Here is a 15,059-nt window from a genome sequence, read left to right on the forward strand (position 1 = left end):
GAGAAGTGATCAAATGTTGTCTGTGAATGCTCTGAACTTGCTTTATGGTCTTGACCAAAATTGCCTGAACATAATGACTTCAAGGCAAATACCACATATGTGAACACTTAACATAACCTTGATAAAGATTGGAAAGCCTAAAACTTTCAGTGAGAATAGAGGCCTACTCTATCTATTTCAGTTCCTTAAACCACCTCCATGTTGTGGTCACATACATCTATACCTCTCACCCTCTCTATACACTCACGCCGTGATGGCCATTAACAGGCACCCGTGTTGCCAGAGCTCCTAGGATCTCCTAGGTGCTTCAAAAGGAAAAGCTACCTGCAAAAAAAGAGTTTGACTTAAACCGAACAACTGTAATATGTGAAATTGCAGTTTCAGTGATTAAACTTTGTTTTTTTAAGAGTCCTGAAAATGGAGGAGCTATGAGCAAACGCTAGCACCAGAGTGCTAGTTGGTCATTTCTAGACTGTCCAAACTTCACGTACCTATTGCTTCATTTAATTTACATGGGCAGGTGAACTTTGTTTTTGCATCTTGAAGTTTACAGAATATTTGGAAGTTAACATATCTTAATATGAGACGGCATAAAATCCTACTTCCTGTTTAAAGTATCTATTTATTATAAACCATTTTAATCACATCTGTTACTTGCTATTTAGCATAAGTCAAAGAGTGGTCTTTTTGTTTTGTGCCTGTTCAGCACCCATCACAATGTATTCTTTGATGCACTGTGCCAGCTCTTCGGCTCCTGTGCAGTAATAATCCCCCATGGTTAAAAAGCACATACAGTTGTACAGAGTGCAGAAATTTTTCCTTCGACCGAACTTTAAATAGCTTGTGGCTAATGTTCTTCATAAAGCCATCAGTCATTCTGTAACAGACTAAGCTATTTTTTGGCATCAAAGCATTGTCCTGGGAGAAAAATCCCTTGAGTATGTTCCATGGAGTGGCATTGCTTCCAAAAATCTTTATTATACATTTACAATTATAAGTCCAAAAAAAAATTTACATTGTATTCACATCAATACTTGTTCTCCATAACTGCATTTGCCCCTTTTTGAACATCCGCAGGGGTTGGAATTAGATGATCTCAAAGGTCCCTTCCAACCCAAACCATTCTATGATTTTATGACTGGGATGGAGCACAGCTGCCTCAAGCCTTTTCCTCCATGATCCCTACGCAGGATGCACTCCCTTTACACAATGGACATTGGGAACTGCTATGTACACAGTCTTTAAGATAGGAAAAAATATATATTTTTTAAAAAACAGTGTTCTATACCACAATGAGAAGCCTCATGCCTTACTATAGGATTCTCTTCTTAGCATGCACCAGTGACCAGAAGTCATTGCATTCCTTCACGGATTGTGGCCTGGGTAAAATCATCCAGAGCAAGTTTATTTAATGGAATTGAAAAACGATAGCGGTGATAGTTAAATGCTTGACAGTAGGGCATGCAAGTTTCCCTGTGACACTTTCTGAGAGTTAATATACTTCATTGGGCCCTGAAGTTTGGGAAATGCTTGTGCAGGATACAGCAAATCAGAAGGTGTTTTCTGCTGTTGAAAATCTCTTTCCAGTTGCCTCTGGGGCCTGGAAAAGGAGAGACTGGCAAGGAGCTCTTATTGAAAAGGGTCTTTCTGGGATCTTTATTAACGCACAAAAGAACTCGCATCCTCCATGAACCTCATAGACACGTCACCTAAGAGTCACTAAACAGGTGAATTAACGAGAAAACTGTCCTTTTTTTTTTTTTTTTTTTTTTTTTTTTTTTTTTTTTTTTTCCCCTGTTTTGTATTGTCTCTAAGTTCTGGCTTGAAGGCCTTCTGACCAGCTGTTTATTTCCCAGTCCCCTGATGAGTGAGCTCTGGAGCCTGTCCTCCACACACTGGCAAATGAGAGCTTCCAAGAAATGTCTGGGTAGTCCCAGGTGGCAGAGCTGAACCCAGTTTCCAGCTGTGCAGGTGTTTACCATCACAGTCTGAGCCTCAGCAGGAGTTTTCTTTGCTGCTGCTGTTCTCTGTGGCACAGTCTTCTGATGGCTGTCCTGTGGTGCAGTAGGTAATGAGGCTTGAGGGTGGGATAGGGAAGGAGGAGTTCAGTTTGAGGTCTTAAGACCACAGGTGATGGCTGTGAGCAAGCCTAAGGCTGGGAGGTATTTACCTGGGGTAGTAAGGAAAGTTTCTGTGTTAAGATTTCCAGAAAAATGCTCAGTGTATTTAGGTTAATCTGGCAGTATGTTGAGTTTAGCTGTGGTGAACAGGTGGGAGAAGAGCTATGCTGATTGGTGTGATATCATGCTAATATTTAAAAATAATTTCTATTAAAAAGGAGAACTATGTGGAAAAACAGAATTGCTTTAAAAATCATTCTGAAATGATGTTGGGTATGCCTTTATTAATCTACTGCAGGATCAGCTTCTTTAACTAGTCTCTGTGCTGTGATCCACCTCGTTTGTTATTTCTAAGCACATCATGGTAAGTAGAAGGAAATATTTTTTTGTAAGAAGGACTTGTGGCAGTTTTATAGATTGTGATATTAGGTGTTTTATATGCTTTTGCATAACTACAAGAACTTAGATACAGCAATCTTGCCTTCTATTGACAGGAGTGGTAACTTGTAGCAACTGTGGTAAAAAACTTTCCTTGCATCTTGTGCATAACAGCTGTTAAAATTTGTGTCAAAATAAAATTAAAGCAATAGCAGATTGGAGGCTATTGTTGCTCTCCCTCCTACCCCATCAAAATGAATGTGCTTGTCCTGGTTATACAAGCACGTTCCCTTTGCAGCATGTATGCTTCACTGGTTGCTTGCTGTTGTCCTTTTCAAGCATGTTTTGAAGCAACCCTGTTCTGGTTCTTGTACCTCCATCTTAAAACTCCTTAACAAGACCATTGTTAAGAAGAATGTATTCTGAAAAAAACATAACCAGAAACGTTTAGGTTCCTATTTCAAAAGCTCTTCAAATTGTATTAAAAAAAAAAAAAAAAGGCATTACCCTAGTTTATTCAGTTTGTTGTGATATGTGTTTGCATCAAATACATCTGAAGTTGTGTAATGACACAAAGTGTTGGCATCATGAATATTTATGCAGTTTATTTTTGTTTACAATTTCAACTTCTGCTTAAAGTACCTTTTCTGTACTTTTTAAATAGTGTTTAAGAAGATTTTGGTTTTGTTTAACTTGAAAAATCAGGGTGAGTAAGAAGAGAGCATTTGTTTTCCTTATAAAGGTTGATGTGAGCATTTTTTTTTTTCTTCTTTTTGATACTTTTCTCTAGCTGACTTAAATTTTGCTCCGAGACCCAAGTGTGTGTTGGGTAAATGAGCTCTCTGTTAATGGAACGTTGCCATTATCTCTATGATCTTCTCTACTGCATATGTACAGAACTAACTTGCCTAAAAATAGGTATGTTCTACATTAGGAAAAAAAAAGTGATTTTTTTTTTTCTGGAAAATGGATGGATTATAATTTAGTTTTATTATTCAATATATGTTTCATATGGATGTAACTTTCCAATGTAAGGCAAAATACTGCATCCTTTCAAGAAAATGGCAAAATTGTTCTAGATTTCAAAGGGACTGGAAAGTCTCAGTGAAAAGAAAAGGTATAAATATAGGAAATACCAGGTAACAGGCAAGAGTAGAAAACACCTTTTAGCCAGTTTAGTACTGCTAGATACTTCTCATGCTATAACAAATTTGAGAGTAAGGCTGGCCATTGAACACAGTGTAGCGAAATGTCTGTCTTCTACTCTATCTCCTTACACTTCTCAATCGGATATTATAATTTATATTTTCCTTGCTACTTTGGTGATTCATCCTCTCACACCCAGGCAAATGGCAGGCTATTTCTGTCTTCTATGATGGTTAAATGAGTATTGTTCCTCTGTGTCCTGTTACTTAACAGTTCCTCGTTTCAGGTGGTTGTAGTTGAACTCTCAAACCCAAAAAGGGTTTGGGCCTGGTACCTGATGGTGGAAAAGAACTGTTTCCAGCCTCTAAGAGTTGCATCTGAAAATCTGCACAAACTCCATTGGTTATGCATTGTTCATGATTTCAAGCTTTTTTTCCACATAAGAACTGGGTTTTTAGAAAGAAAAGTTGAGGGTCAATTTTTTTATTTTAAAGGAGGTCCCTTTCCCAAAGAAATGTATTTTAATGTTTGTGTATCCTGTTTTGTAACCTAGTCTATTGTTAAGGTTATCTTGACATCTTTTCCTCTCTCTCTCTAATTAGTTATTTTCCTTTGCCCAGTCTATTATTTAAAGTTTCATGTAAACTATCCTTGAGGTGGCTGCTCTTTTCTCTTAGTGTCTATACTTGGCACTGTCAGGTGGTTTTCATGAGCCACATCTGTGGTTTTTGTAAGGGTACTGCATCAGCAGCCTCTCCCAGATGTATTCTTCTTGCAGTCGCACAGAGCAAGTTTTCTACCTCTTTTTTTTTAAAGGACAGACTTCGTAGCTTCTTAAAAGGGTAAAACTCTGCATGTCCTGAGTGACCAAATGCTTCAAGGCTAACAAAACCCATTCCACAGAAGGTGATGCTTCTGTAATGATGCGTGACAATGCTGTGCCTGTACTGATGTAAGCTGGGAGGAGCACAAGGCGCTAACTTCTGGCAGTCTGCTCTCTGAAGTAAGAGGCTGACCGTCCTCTCTTCTCTCACGTGTTGCCTGTGTAAATGCAGCTGCAACAACACTGCTGCAGCCTTTTGAAGCCCTTCTAGCTGACGCTTTGTGTTATCATAAAACACTTCCTCCCGAGTCCTAGAAATGCTTTACAAACATCAGAATGTTTTGGAGCAGGGATCAGATTTTTTAATGAGAAAAATAGGAAAAATGTAGGGCGAAAATGGGGAAAATTGTAATTAAATAACCTGTAAAACCATCTCTGTGATGGACAGTTTTGTTCTCTAAGACCACATATTCTGTCTGAGGAAAAATTGTATTTATGTATGATGATGTGACTGTATGTGTGGAGATAGCTGCACACCTCCCCAGGGGCATGGTGCAGAGGCTGGAAGCTGGTCTTGTGGGACCTGTGTGTAGTACAGGATGAGATACTGACACTGTGCACAGGGGATTTATGTGACCTTTGGCTAGGTGCTCCCCAGTTTCCTTTTTTTTAATCCTACTCTTTTAAACTTTTCCTGCAGTCTTTCTTTCTGTAGTATAGATTTTGTAAAAAAGACAGTTCTGCACCTCTGTTTTTTAGAAGGTGAGGGTTCACTGTAGGAGCTGATTGTGGTACAATGGGAGAGAGAACTAAGCAAGAGGGATGAGAGTGCATTGCAGCATTCAGTGAAATTGTCATTTATTTAACTGTGATCACAGATGGAGGCTCTGTCCTGGTGGAATGAAGACTGACCAGTGTATCCAAATTCTGATTTGCATGGAAATCACATGGCTTTTGCACAGAATTTCTTTGTTGCAAAAGTTTTTTTAATTGTACTGTCCTGTTACTCAGTAAACAGCTGGGAAATCAAGGGTGGAGGAGTATCTCCTTTGGATGGAACTGGTCTGCAATGTTGTTGAAATTGTCCTTATTTCATGCTTCTCAAATGCTGGTGGTATGACAGATGAGAGGAATTTTTCTTCTCCTCTTCCCTCCTCCCTTCAGTGCCTCTGGAATAATGCTGCTTTCTTTCATACAAGGCTCTTCAAAGCACTGGTGGATCATTAGGAGCATTTCTGACTTGGATTGCTCAAGGAAGGTGCCTGACGCTCTTGTTCTAGCAGTAGAAGGCTTCAAAGATGGTGCAGACAGGGACACCAGAGGAGGCCATCCTGTGCTTCCCTTCTGAGCTCATTGAGGTGCATAGCAAAAGCCTGAGTGTGATCAAGAAAACGTTAACTGTTTGAGCAGGCCTGTATCCCTAAAGAGCACTGCTAATGTCTTGTGTTTATCTCTGCATCAAATACTCCTATTTTTGTTGCTGTATACTGTTTGCAAAGAAGAATAGGAGGAAGCCACACTAGGATGATGGTGATCACTAGGAAAGGTGATTATTTTTTTTGACCATCAGATTGTGTCAGCTGTTGCCAGAGCTAGTGGAAGCTTTATCCAGCTGGAAGTAGCCTTGAAAGCTAACTTGAGCAACATGTCTGTTACAGCAGTGGGCTGTCTTGGTGAACTTTGTGTACTTGGCTTCAATATGGATTTTTAAATTATTTATGAACATCTGTTTTGAATTTGGTAGGAAGATTGCTGACTGGGTGTGCACTCCTCTTTTGCAAGACCCAGTAAAACAATTAGGACTTAAAAAAGAAATATCCACAGTTGTATTGGGCAGCTCTGCATAATGAAAAACACTGGAAACAAGCTTTAGGTAAATTATCTTGAATGCTGATACTTCAAAAATAAAAAACAACTCCTGCATTAGCCAAAGGGAATGTGTTCAGACTGTTCGCAGCTTGTGATTTTCCCATGTTTCAGCAGCAGGGCTAAGGATACAGATTATGTTGGTGTCACGGAGGGATGCTGTGTTTGGGAAAGTTGTTGTTGCAGGTACCTCAGCTTGTCAGGAGAGTGCAGAAGCTCCAATGGCTGAAGGCTTTGACATTCTCCTCTACAATTCCTGATGGAGCAGAAGAGACTCTTACTCTTCTCATTGCATCCTCTTAGCAGGCATGTCCTCAATCTGTTTTGTCTCAGGTGTCTTTTCTGTCTGAACAGTAGCATAATTTAGAAAATATGTTCTGTTAGTTATTTCTTAGTTTCCATGGCAAAGGTCAGCCACTCAGGAGGTGCAAGTCAGCAGGTTCTCAACAATACCTTTGCCAAGGCCAATAATAAAGAGGAGGCAGAGGCACTGTACAATATACTAGTAATGGAAAGATAAATCTGAATACCCCCTGAAGGCTTTCCTATACAGGCCTTCAGACTTTATGACCAAGAAAAAGCTTGGGTTAGATTTGCCACAGGATTATACTGCAGCTCCTGGTGTGGTGATTGCAGGGGGTGCCACTGGACAACACAAAATGTCCCAGGCACAGGTGGAGGTAGTTTGGTAACTGCTGTACCATACTTAGAGACTGTCATGGCAATGGATCATGCACTGAGAAGTGACAGTCCCAGAGATGGTAGCAGTGAGTGCTGGCCTGCATCCTGCCAAGTACGTCGTGGGAGTGCTTTTGGTTGTATTTGTAAGCAGAGTGTGAAAATGCTCTTTGCTACAGAGGGCTGCACAAGGCTGATATTTCTAGAAAAGTTTGGAAAGTAATATTTAAGTGAAGTGTTCCAAAAAAAATAGAACCAATGGGATTGCCCACACCAGCGATAATCTCTGCCAGAGGGGGCAGAGTGATGGTTGCTGTACTGCTTTCGAGCTGGCACTACCACCTCTGTCTCAGTATAGGCTGAGATTGGTTTTGGAGTTAGTTGGGTGATGGGAATTGGCAGGAAAGGCATAAAATGCATGCAACAATTGCTTTGCATTATTATTTTCAAAATTTCTATGAGTAAACACATACCCTATTCTTTCTCGAATTATCTAGTGTTTCTCATATTTGAGTGGTATATTTTGGCTTTAATATTTTTAATTATTTTTGAGTAGTAGGTGGTCAGTATATGTAGAAGCTGTTCTGTTGTATGGCATGATTACTGTTAATGATTCCAGTATTTTTGGGTTACTGCATGAACGTGTTTTTAAACAGGCAACTTTCAAAAGTCAGCTCCTTTGTTCTTTAAGTGCCTGACTTATTTGCGAGGATGGAGGAGGAGTGGGGCAAATTTTATAAAGCCTAAACTAAACAACTGCCCTTCTTCTCCCCACCCACTGCTTCCTCCAGCTCTGTATACCTACTTGCACACTGCATCTGACCTAGTTTCAGTGAGATCCAGCAAGATGTGGCAACGTTCCTCTCAGGGGGCTTGATCCTTGATTCTTTTCTGCTGGCTCGTTCTTCCAGGTCTTGCAGAGTGTCTGCTGTCCTTCTGGGATTGCGTTAGCTTTATATGTGGGCTGCAACAATGATTTGTCATTGGACCAGCAACTGTTAGGGGAGATTTTCCATTGAGCTTCCCCTGTTTTTTGGCTGGACTGCCACAGCAATTTGCTTCCATTGGGTCTCTGTTGTAGCTCCCTGTTACAGCCCTGCTGCTGCATTTTGTAGTTTTGTCACTGAGTTTGCATTTTGCTAAAACTTAATTTCTGGGAAGATCCAGAACTTGTCTGGGTTCACATACCATGAAATGGTCTTAACTTGTTCTCACGCAGAGTGGTGTAGTCTGTGCAAAGTAAAGTAATCTAGAAGGAGAGACATTTCCCACACACAGCATCATTTTTTCAAAAAGAGAGAGAAGGGATGATAGGGAAGCTGAGTGTTAAGATCACTGTGACTTCTGAGCAGTAGAAGTCAAACATATTACAAGAGAAGTGTACTTTGGGGTTGATTTTATTGGTACAAGTCATACAGCTTTCATACCTGTGGAGCAGAGCATTCATTCTTAAGGATGAAAGATTGTTTTTATTGGTCAACCGCATGCTATGGTACACATATAAGGCTGTGTGGACAAATGTGTTTTTTTGAGTGTCTGTACTCAGGAGTTAAGGTCAGAACATCTACAACAGCTGGAAGTGTGCTTTACCTGTTGGACTTCAAATATTAACCAAAGAACTTTGGGAAAGGAAGCCCAGGTTTGTACCTAAATGAAGTATGAAATAAACACGTTTACACAGAGGTTGAACAAGGAGTTTGTAGGACTGGGGGCAGCTACAGGTCCAGGCTTGTTGTATGCTCAATGCTCTCAAGCTGTAAATTGTTGCAGAAGGGAGTGGTCTCCATTCCCATCACTGCATGTTCATGCCCTTTCTCATTTTCTCTTTACCAACTGTGTGACCGCTGTATCCAAATGTTCTGAAACAGCTTGCTGGCCCTGGGGTACACTGATTTTTTTTTATTTTGCTGTGTTTGTTTTCTGATCACAGCTGATTTGAGTCATTACATAGGGGTGTGATTCATAGATCAGATACAAAAAATGAAGTGAGAACACATGTGGAGCTTTGGAGAGAAGACAAATTGCCCTTTGCAACAACAGCCTGCAGCTGAGACACATAAAGAAGGCTGTGAACCTGTGCCCAGAGCAATGGGAGACATTATTCTGTTCATGTTTGTTGAAGGCTTTCTTGGTGTGTGAAACTTGAACAAAGCTACTTGCTTGCTACATAAAGTTTTTTGTCTGCAAAGAGGTATCGTAACGCTGTAGTGTAAGGTGATGTGGTAATGTTGTGTTCTGTTATTTGTATTATTTTTGTTAGCTTATAAATGTGAGCATAATAATTTTATGTGTGAATAATCTTCATACCTTGGAAGTCTTGTATTTGGAATTTCTTCTTTAGCTTGAGTCTTCAGTAATTATTTGGTCTGGGAGTACATTAGTCATTAGAACCCATTGTGTAAAGTCACTTGTTCATAGGGTTTGTACAGCAGGTATGGGCTGCAGGCAGTGAGTTTTGTGTAATTACTGTTGGTGGGGCTGGGAGCACTGCTCGTTGTTGAGGTTGCCTTATGTATACGTAATGAGAATACCCTGGCATTTAAAGCTATTGGAAGGTACTGAAATTATTCCATGCACGAACACCTGCCTCAGGCTACATATTTTTAAATTTCATCCAGAGCAGTTCAGCTGCTACAGAAGATGAGGGAAAATTTGCTTTTAAAATATTTAAAAGCAACTTAGGGTGACCTTTTATTTGAATTTTCCAATTATTTAAAACTGGGACTCAGGTGTGTATTTTCTGCATTCTCCATCTAAATCCACCCATTTCAGTTCGTATGTCTAAATAACTAAAACTCTTAACAAGCTTGGTGAAGACTTGCAAGAACACAGTGGATAAAACTTTGAAGGGATCTGTTTTTGCCAAATTGTGCTTGCGTGGTCCCTGTAAAACTCATCCATTGACCACTGTCTTAATAAATGGAGCTTGGTGTTGTCCAGCTCACAATTAAAGCCTGTGTATGGGAACTGATAGCAAGATTTTCCAATTTATTCTCATCGATGTTTGCCAACCTCATCTGGTGTCCAGGAAGAAACTGCTTCATTTCTGGAGCATAGGAGTAAATTTGGGGCAGAGACTGGAAGGAACTGACAAGGAGAGCAGGACAGTGTGACTTTGGAGCAGAGACATTGTCTAAGCTGGCAGAGGTTTGTGTATGGGTATGAAAATCCCCAAACTTACTTGTGCAGGAAAACACTTGCTTTTCAAAACATCTAGGAAATTGCATGCATACAGATTAAATGCATCTGCAGATTTCTATTGTAGAAACCCAAACCTCCATCCTTAGGCACTTGTTATTCCTCACTTGTTCTTTAGGGAATGTTCTTTAGGGAACCTTCTAATGCCACTGTTGAGTACCCAGCTGTATGTAAGGCAACTCCCAGGAGCATTTATTTTCCTAGGATCTAAAAAGGGTGTTCTAGTGATTGTTGAAGTACTGAATGCTCGCAACTTGACTGAAACCTAAGGCAGCTGTGCTTGAACAGCATATGTATTTTCTATGTCAAGTGCCATGCAAAAGTACATATTACAAATGCTACGAAGTTCTGTGTGTCTCAACACTCAAAATTAGTAAAGCGAGGCACAGGGACGCTAAGGTAAAACATTATTTTCTAACTGTAAAACGGGGACAGCATATGGATTAAAATGTATACAAATCTTCTTCATGCTTATAAAGCTCTCAAATTCCACAGTGAACATCTCTGAAGAGTTGATAGAAAAAGTAGAAGCAGTGTCCTAAGGGTTCATTTTGAATGTTGTTTTGAATGGGGGGAAACACTGAGACTCCAAAGGCAGGCTGTGGTGTGCTATGTACTGTCTGAAAGTTAGCTGTCAATGAGCTTGCACTTGGTCAGACAGTATGTACTATACGTACAAATTTAAGGAAATCTGTTAAAAGAGAGTTTTGTGGCCACAAATGAATTTTCTAACTCTCAATTTATTTGGTTTCTAATTGACCAGATGATACCAAACCAGCTGTTTACCAAGTGATGCATACACAGCTTATCACCACTGATGCTGCCTGTCCCTTCAGCTTAATTTTAAACAAAGCATGATAAAACTGCACTAGGGATGAAATTGATTTTATTTCTAATTGAATTTTATTCCAGCTCTGCAAAGGCATTAGGCTTCATCAAAACAAACACTGTGATAAAGTTGCAGCTTACAAAGTTTGTCAGAGCTGTTTCAATATCAGAGTGTGAAGGAATTGCACTATAGAAGGAATACGACAGCTAAAACATCTTTCCTCTGTTCTTAGCATCGAAGTGTGTATTTATTTTCTGCTGTCAGATAAGCAGGCTGCTGACCTCTTCTTTCTCATATCTCTTATTATGTATAGAAACAATCCATGCTAATTGTTGAGGAGGACAAGACTCAATGCTCCTATAAATAAGAACACACAACTTGAAGTATCTGTAATGGTGTTGGCTGGTGAAGTTTTTTGTTTTGTTCACATTCTATTTTTTCACTCTTTCCACATCCTCTTTCATTTTTTTCTAATACAACTCATCTTTGGAAGCAGAAGTTGTATTTGGTAGATTCTAGTCATAGCTGTGTTCAGTGGGGATTTTGTGCAAGTATATACATGAGTACGCGGTCCTTTGCACTTGTGGAACAATCCTGTATGTTTACATTTCAGGACAGTTTTCTTTTGCTAATAATAACTTGTTTGAGGACTATAGCAAACAATTTGGATTATGTGGTAAAAATTAGTGTTACTTGATGAAAACTTCTGGCTTGTGGGTCTGTGATGTGGATCTATACGCTACAGAACACTGCCAGTCCACAAGGGCTGTGCTCTACTTCATAGTAGCAATGCCAGTGCAGTTTTTAAAAAGTGATATTACATTTCCTACATTGTTTTTCCTTATAAATATAGTTTAGAATAATAACTCTTAATCTGAAATACAATTCTGTTTTATTCTATTTTTGAGGACAAGCACTTTGAAACTGGCCACGGTGCTGTTTTCTCTTCCCTCTTGCTGTTCTGATACCTGTATGCAGATCTGCGAATGCTACTTCCTGTTATACTGGCTTATAAAGTGTTTGTTTTATATCTGGTCTGAAGGTCTTTCAAGTAAATGCATGGATCTGGAGTTTATGAGCTTGAAATGCGTCTTTCTGTGTCTTCATATTTTAAATGAATCTTTGAATGTGTTTTGTTTCCAGAGAGAGTGCAGAAGGAGGAAGAGTGATTGTAGAAGTTGATGACAAAGTAGCAACAGTAAGAAATATAAAGGTATGCTTTCTGTTTTCTTCTGTTTCTCAGTGTAATGATTCTGATGTGATGCTTTTCTGTTTGACCATTGGATCACTTTAAAAGAAATACGAAGGGAGACATTTAAACTTGCACAGCACTTGATTTGCATTGAAAGTTGTTTTTACTTTTTGTTTGTAGACGGGGAATGTAGCATCTAACTGTTATCTGTATTTTGCTTTTATCAAAGCTTCTGTGCTCTGGCTGCATGCCATTATTCAAAGCTGTTAGTAAATTGTTTAGGATTTTGCACTTATCTTACTGTAACTAACATCTGGTTGAGTTCTTTCCGTGTTTCTCTCCTTCTCTCATATGTATACTCAGAGTGTAACTGACTTGCATGAGATAGCTGAACTTTTTGCTCTATGCTTCAGGCCTTGGTAAAAGACCAAGAGCTTTAAGAATAAATTTAATGTAGCCGTCTTCCACTGACAGCATTGTAGTTCACATGCATGGGAATCAACCCTGTGTTTTAGACTCTTATCCTTAAAGATACTAATATTTAAAGCTGCCACGTTCCTTCACTGAATCAATGGGAATGGGAACCAAGCAATTTTGTGTTGTGAAACATCTGTCTGCTTGAAAGGCAAATAGATGAAATTACTGAGGTGATAGTGGGAATTCTAAAAGATGGATGCAGTTTACATTTTTCTTTATATCTGTGAGCAACCCAGTTATTCTAGCAGGCTGACTCAAGAAATACATAAGGTTTTGAAGAGAAACCCAGGCAAAAATAGAACAAATGGTTTTGGACTCTACTTTTTTTTTTTTTTTTTCCTTGGGGATTTTGTGGTATTCACTGTGGGTGTTCCTTTTTTTGAAGACAGAAGAAGGAAAAGCATTAGTGGTACAGGAGGTCTTATGGATGTGAAGTGTTGCTGATCTGTATATGTCATTTGTTTATTGGCACTGGTGCTTTGAGGGTTTGCTAGTTCTCAGTCAGAATTATGGCACTTGGGCTGACTGAGTTGCTGTTGGTAGGACAACACTTTCTCTGAAAACAGGGCTAAAAGTAGTGCGTGATCATTTCCTCCCTGCTAGTCAGGTGTGAAAATACCACTCAGATCCACTTGCTTTCTGCAAGTCTGTCTTTGCAGAGTCTGAGATTCACTGCTTCGTGAAATAACTTTCCCTAATTCCTTGTATGTGTGATAAAGCTCTCCAGCTGTAAGCTGTCCCTTATTTTCCTTGGGAAGGCTTCGGTTGCCATGGCAACGCTGCAGGCCCCAGCTGGGAAGGCCTCTGCAGGCAGGTGGAGGCCTCAGTCCTGCCACTGGGTAATTGGGCCCAGCTGGGCCCTGTGAGACCTAGTGGGTTATAATTTTATTTTTTAAAGAGGAGCTTTGGGCTGCCTTGGGGTGCTGGGAAGATAAAGTGGGCTCAACAGGCCAGGTAGGGTTGTTTGGAAATACAAGAGCCAGACTGTGAACATTTCTCTCATGATGTTACATAATTGGTGAGTTTCATAAAGGGAGTGAGTTTGTTTTCTGTGTAAACTAAATTTAGACAGCCTTTAATGAAGCCAAGTGAGTTTACCCTAGTCCATAAACTAATATTTATATACCAATGTTGACATTGCATTTGGGGTACTTGGTGGTTTTAGTTCAAAACAAAATAAAACCCTGCAAGTTCCCAGGGTTCACAAGGTACAGGCAGATCTGCTTCTGTCAGGCAGGAGGGTATTTTCCTGAGGTGAAGAGGTATCTTTTTTTGTGCGCGTCTTGGGCTTTTCTTGTTTGTTTGTTTTTATTTGTTTTTCACATGCTGTCATGGGAAGGCAGTGCTGCAAGCTATTTTTATCTTTTTCTACAGAAAATCTAAGGAAATAAGGTAACTGCATAAAAAGAGCTCTGAATCACAACATGGTGGAAACATTGTTACTGAAGATGATCAATAGTTTCATTAATGCGTTAAGTCCGGCTAAAGGAAATCTTGGTTGTACTTGTATCAATGTAACAACTTTAGAATCAAGTGGTGTTTAAAATAAATTAAATTCCTTTAATTTAAAGATAACTTTAAATTACTTCTATTTTATTTTACTTGGTTTAATAAAAAAAAAACAAAACACGTGTGCAAAACTGTCAGAGGGGCCTGTAGATTCATTTTCAATATTTCAGTCATTATTTCTGACTGCTCTGCTTAGAAAGGCTTCACTCTCATTGCTGTTAACTGGAAGAGGTTAGCCACTGTAGCGTGCAGTTACAGCAAAAGATGTATTAGCTTGCCAACACAACAAAGCAAAGGGGAAATAAGAATAGGCCTGTGTTTTTAAATAGAGAGTGAGAAAGTCTTTTTTTTTTTTTTTTTTTTTTTGGTTCTTTTCACTTTGTGCCTTACTTCTCTGATGCAGTTCTCTTGTCATTTTTCAGTTTCATTGAGAAACATGGGAAGAGTTGTGGAGCCTTCCTGCTAATATAGGCTGAAGAACCTTATCTATAGTAACTGAACCCTTCAGCAGGTCTTTCCTGCATCAGTCTGTGAAACAAAGGAAAATGAATTAAGAGGATTAACTGTTTTGCTGTTCCCTTTCTACAATACAGATCCTAGATAAATTTCCTATTATTTTTTAAAATGTTTACTTTTTAGTCAAAATCAAAGTGAAATCTGTCTCTTTTCCTTCTGTTGTCAGGCTGACAGTAGGCTTGATGGCACTTGGGACTCAAGAGAAAAGACTGTGGCCTTCAGTTTTGATTACTGCTATTGGTCAGTTGATCCTGAAGACCCAAAATATGCATCTCAGGAAATGGTAAGTGATGCTGTTCTTCATATATTTTTCCACTCTGTTCTGTC

At 39.4% G+C, this 15,059-nt stretch overlaps 1 protein-coding gene across 6 annotated transcripts in view; it reads left to right on the forward strand.

The window, feature by feature from the left end:
- STARD9 (StAR related lipid transfer domain containing 9) overlaps nucleotides 1-15,059 on the forward strand; it is a 107,208-nt gene that overhangs the window by 1,976 nt on the left and 90,173 nt on the right. For 2 of the 6 annotated variants that reach the window (XM_068683997.1, XM_068684002.1), the window contains exons 2-3: nucleotides 12,182-12,251; nucleotides 14,899-15,015. In XM_068683997.1, the coding sequence (XP_068540098.1) occupies nucleotides 12,182-12,251; nucleotides 14,899-15,015 (187 nt within the window). Of the gene's footprint in view, nucleotides 1-2,021; nucleotides 2,069-2,162; nucleotides 2,271-2,418; nucleotides 2,485-9,073; nucleotides 9,226-12,181; nucleotides 12,252-14,898; nucleotides 15,016-15,059 lie in introns of those variants that run through there. The other 4 variants (XM_068684000.1, XM_068683999.1, XM_068683998.1 and 1 more) reach the window with 4 other exon arrangements.

The sequence above is a fragment of the Anas acuta genome, chromosome 5, assembly GCF_963932015.1.
Source record: "Anas acuta chromosome 5, bAnaAcu1.1, whole genome shotgun sequence".
NCBI classification, from domain to species: Eukaryota; Metazoa; Chordata; class Aves; order Anseriformes; family Anatidae; genus Anas; species Anas acuta.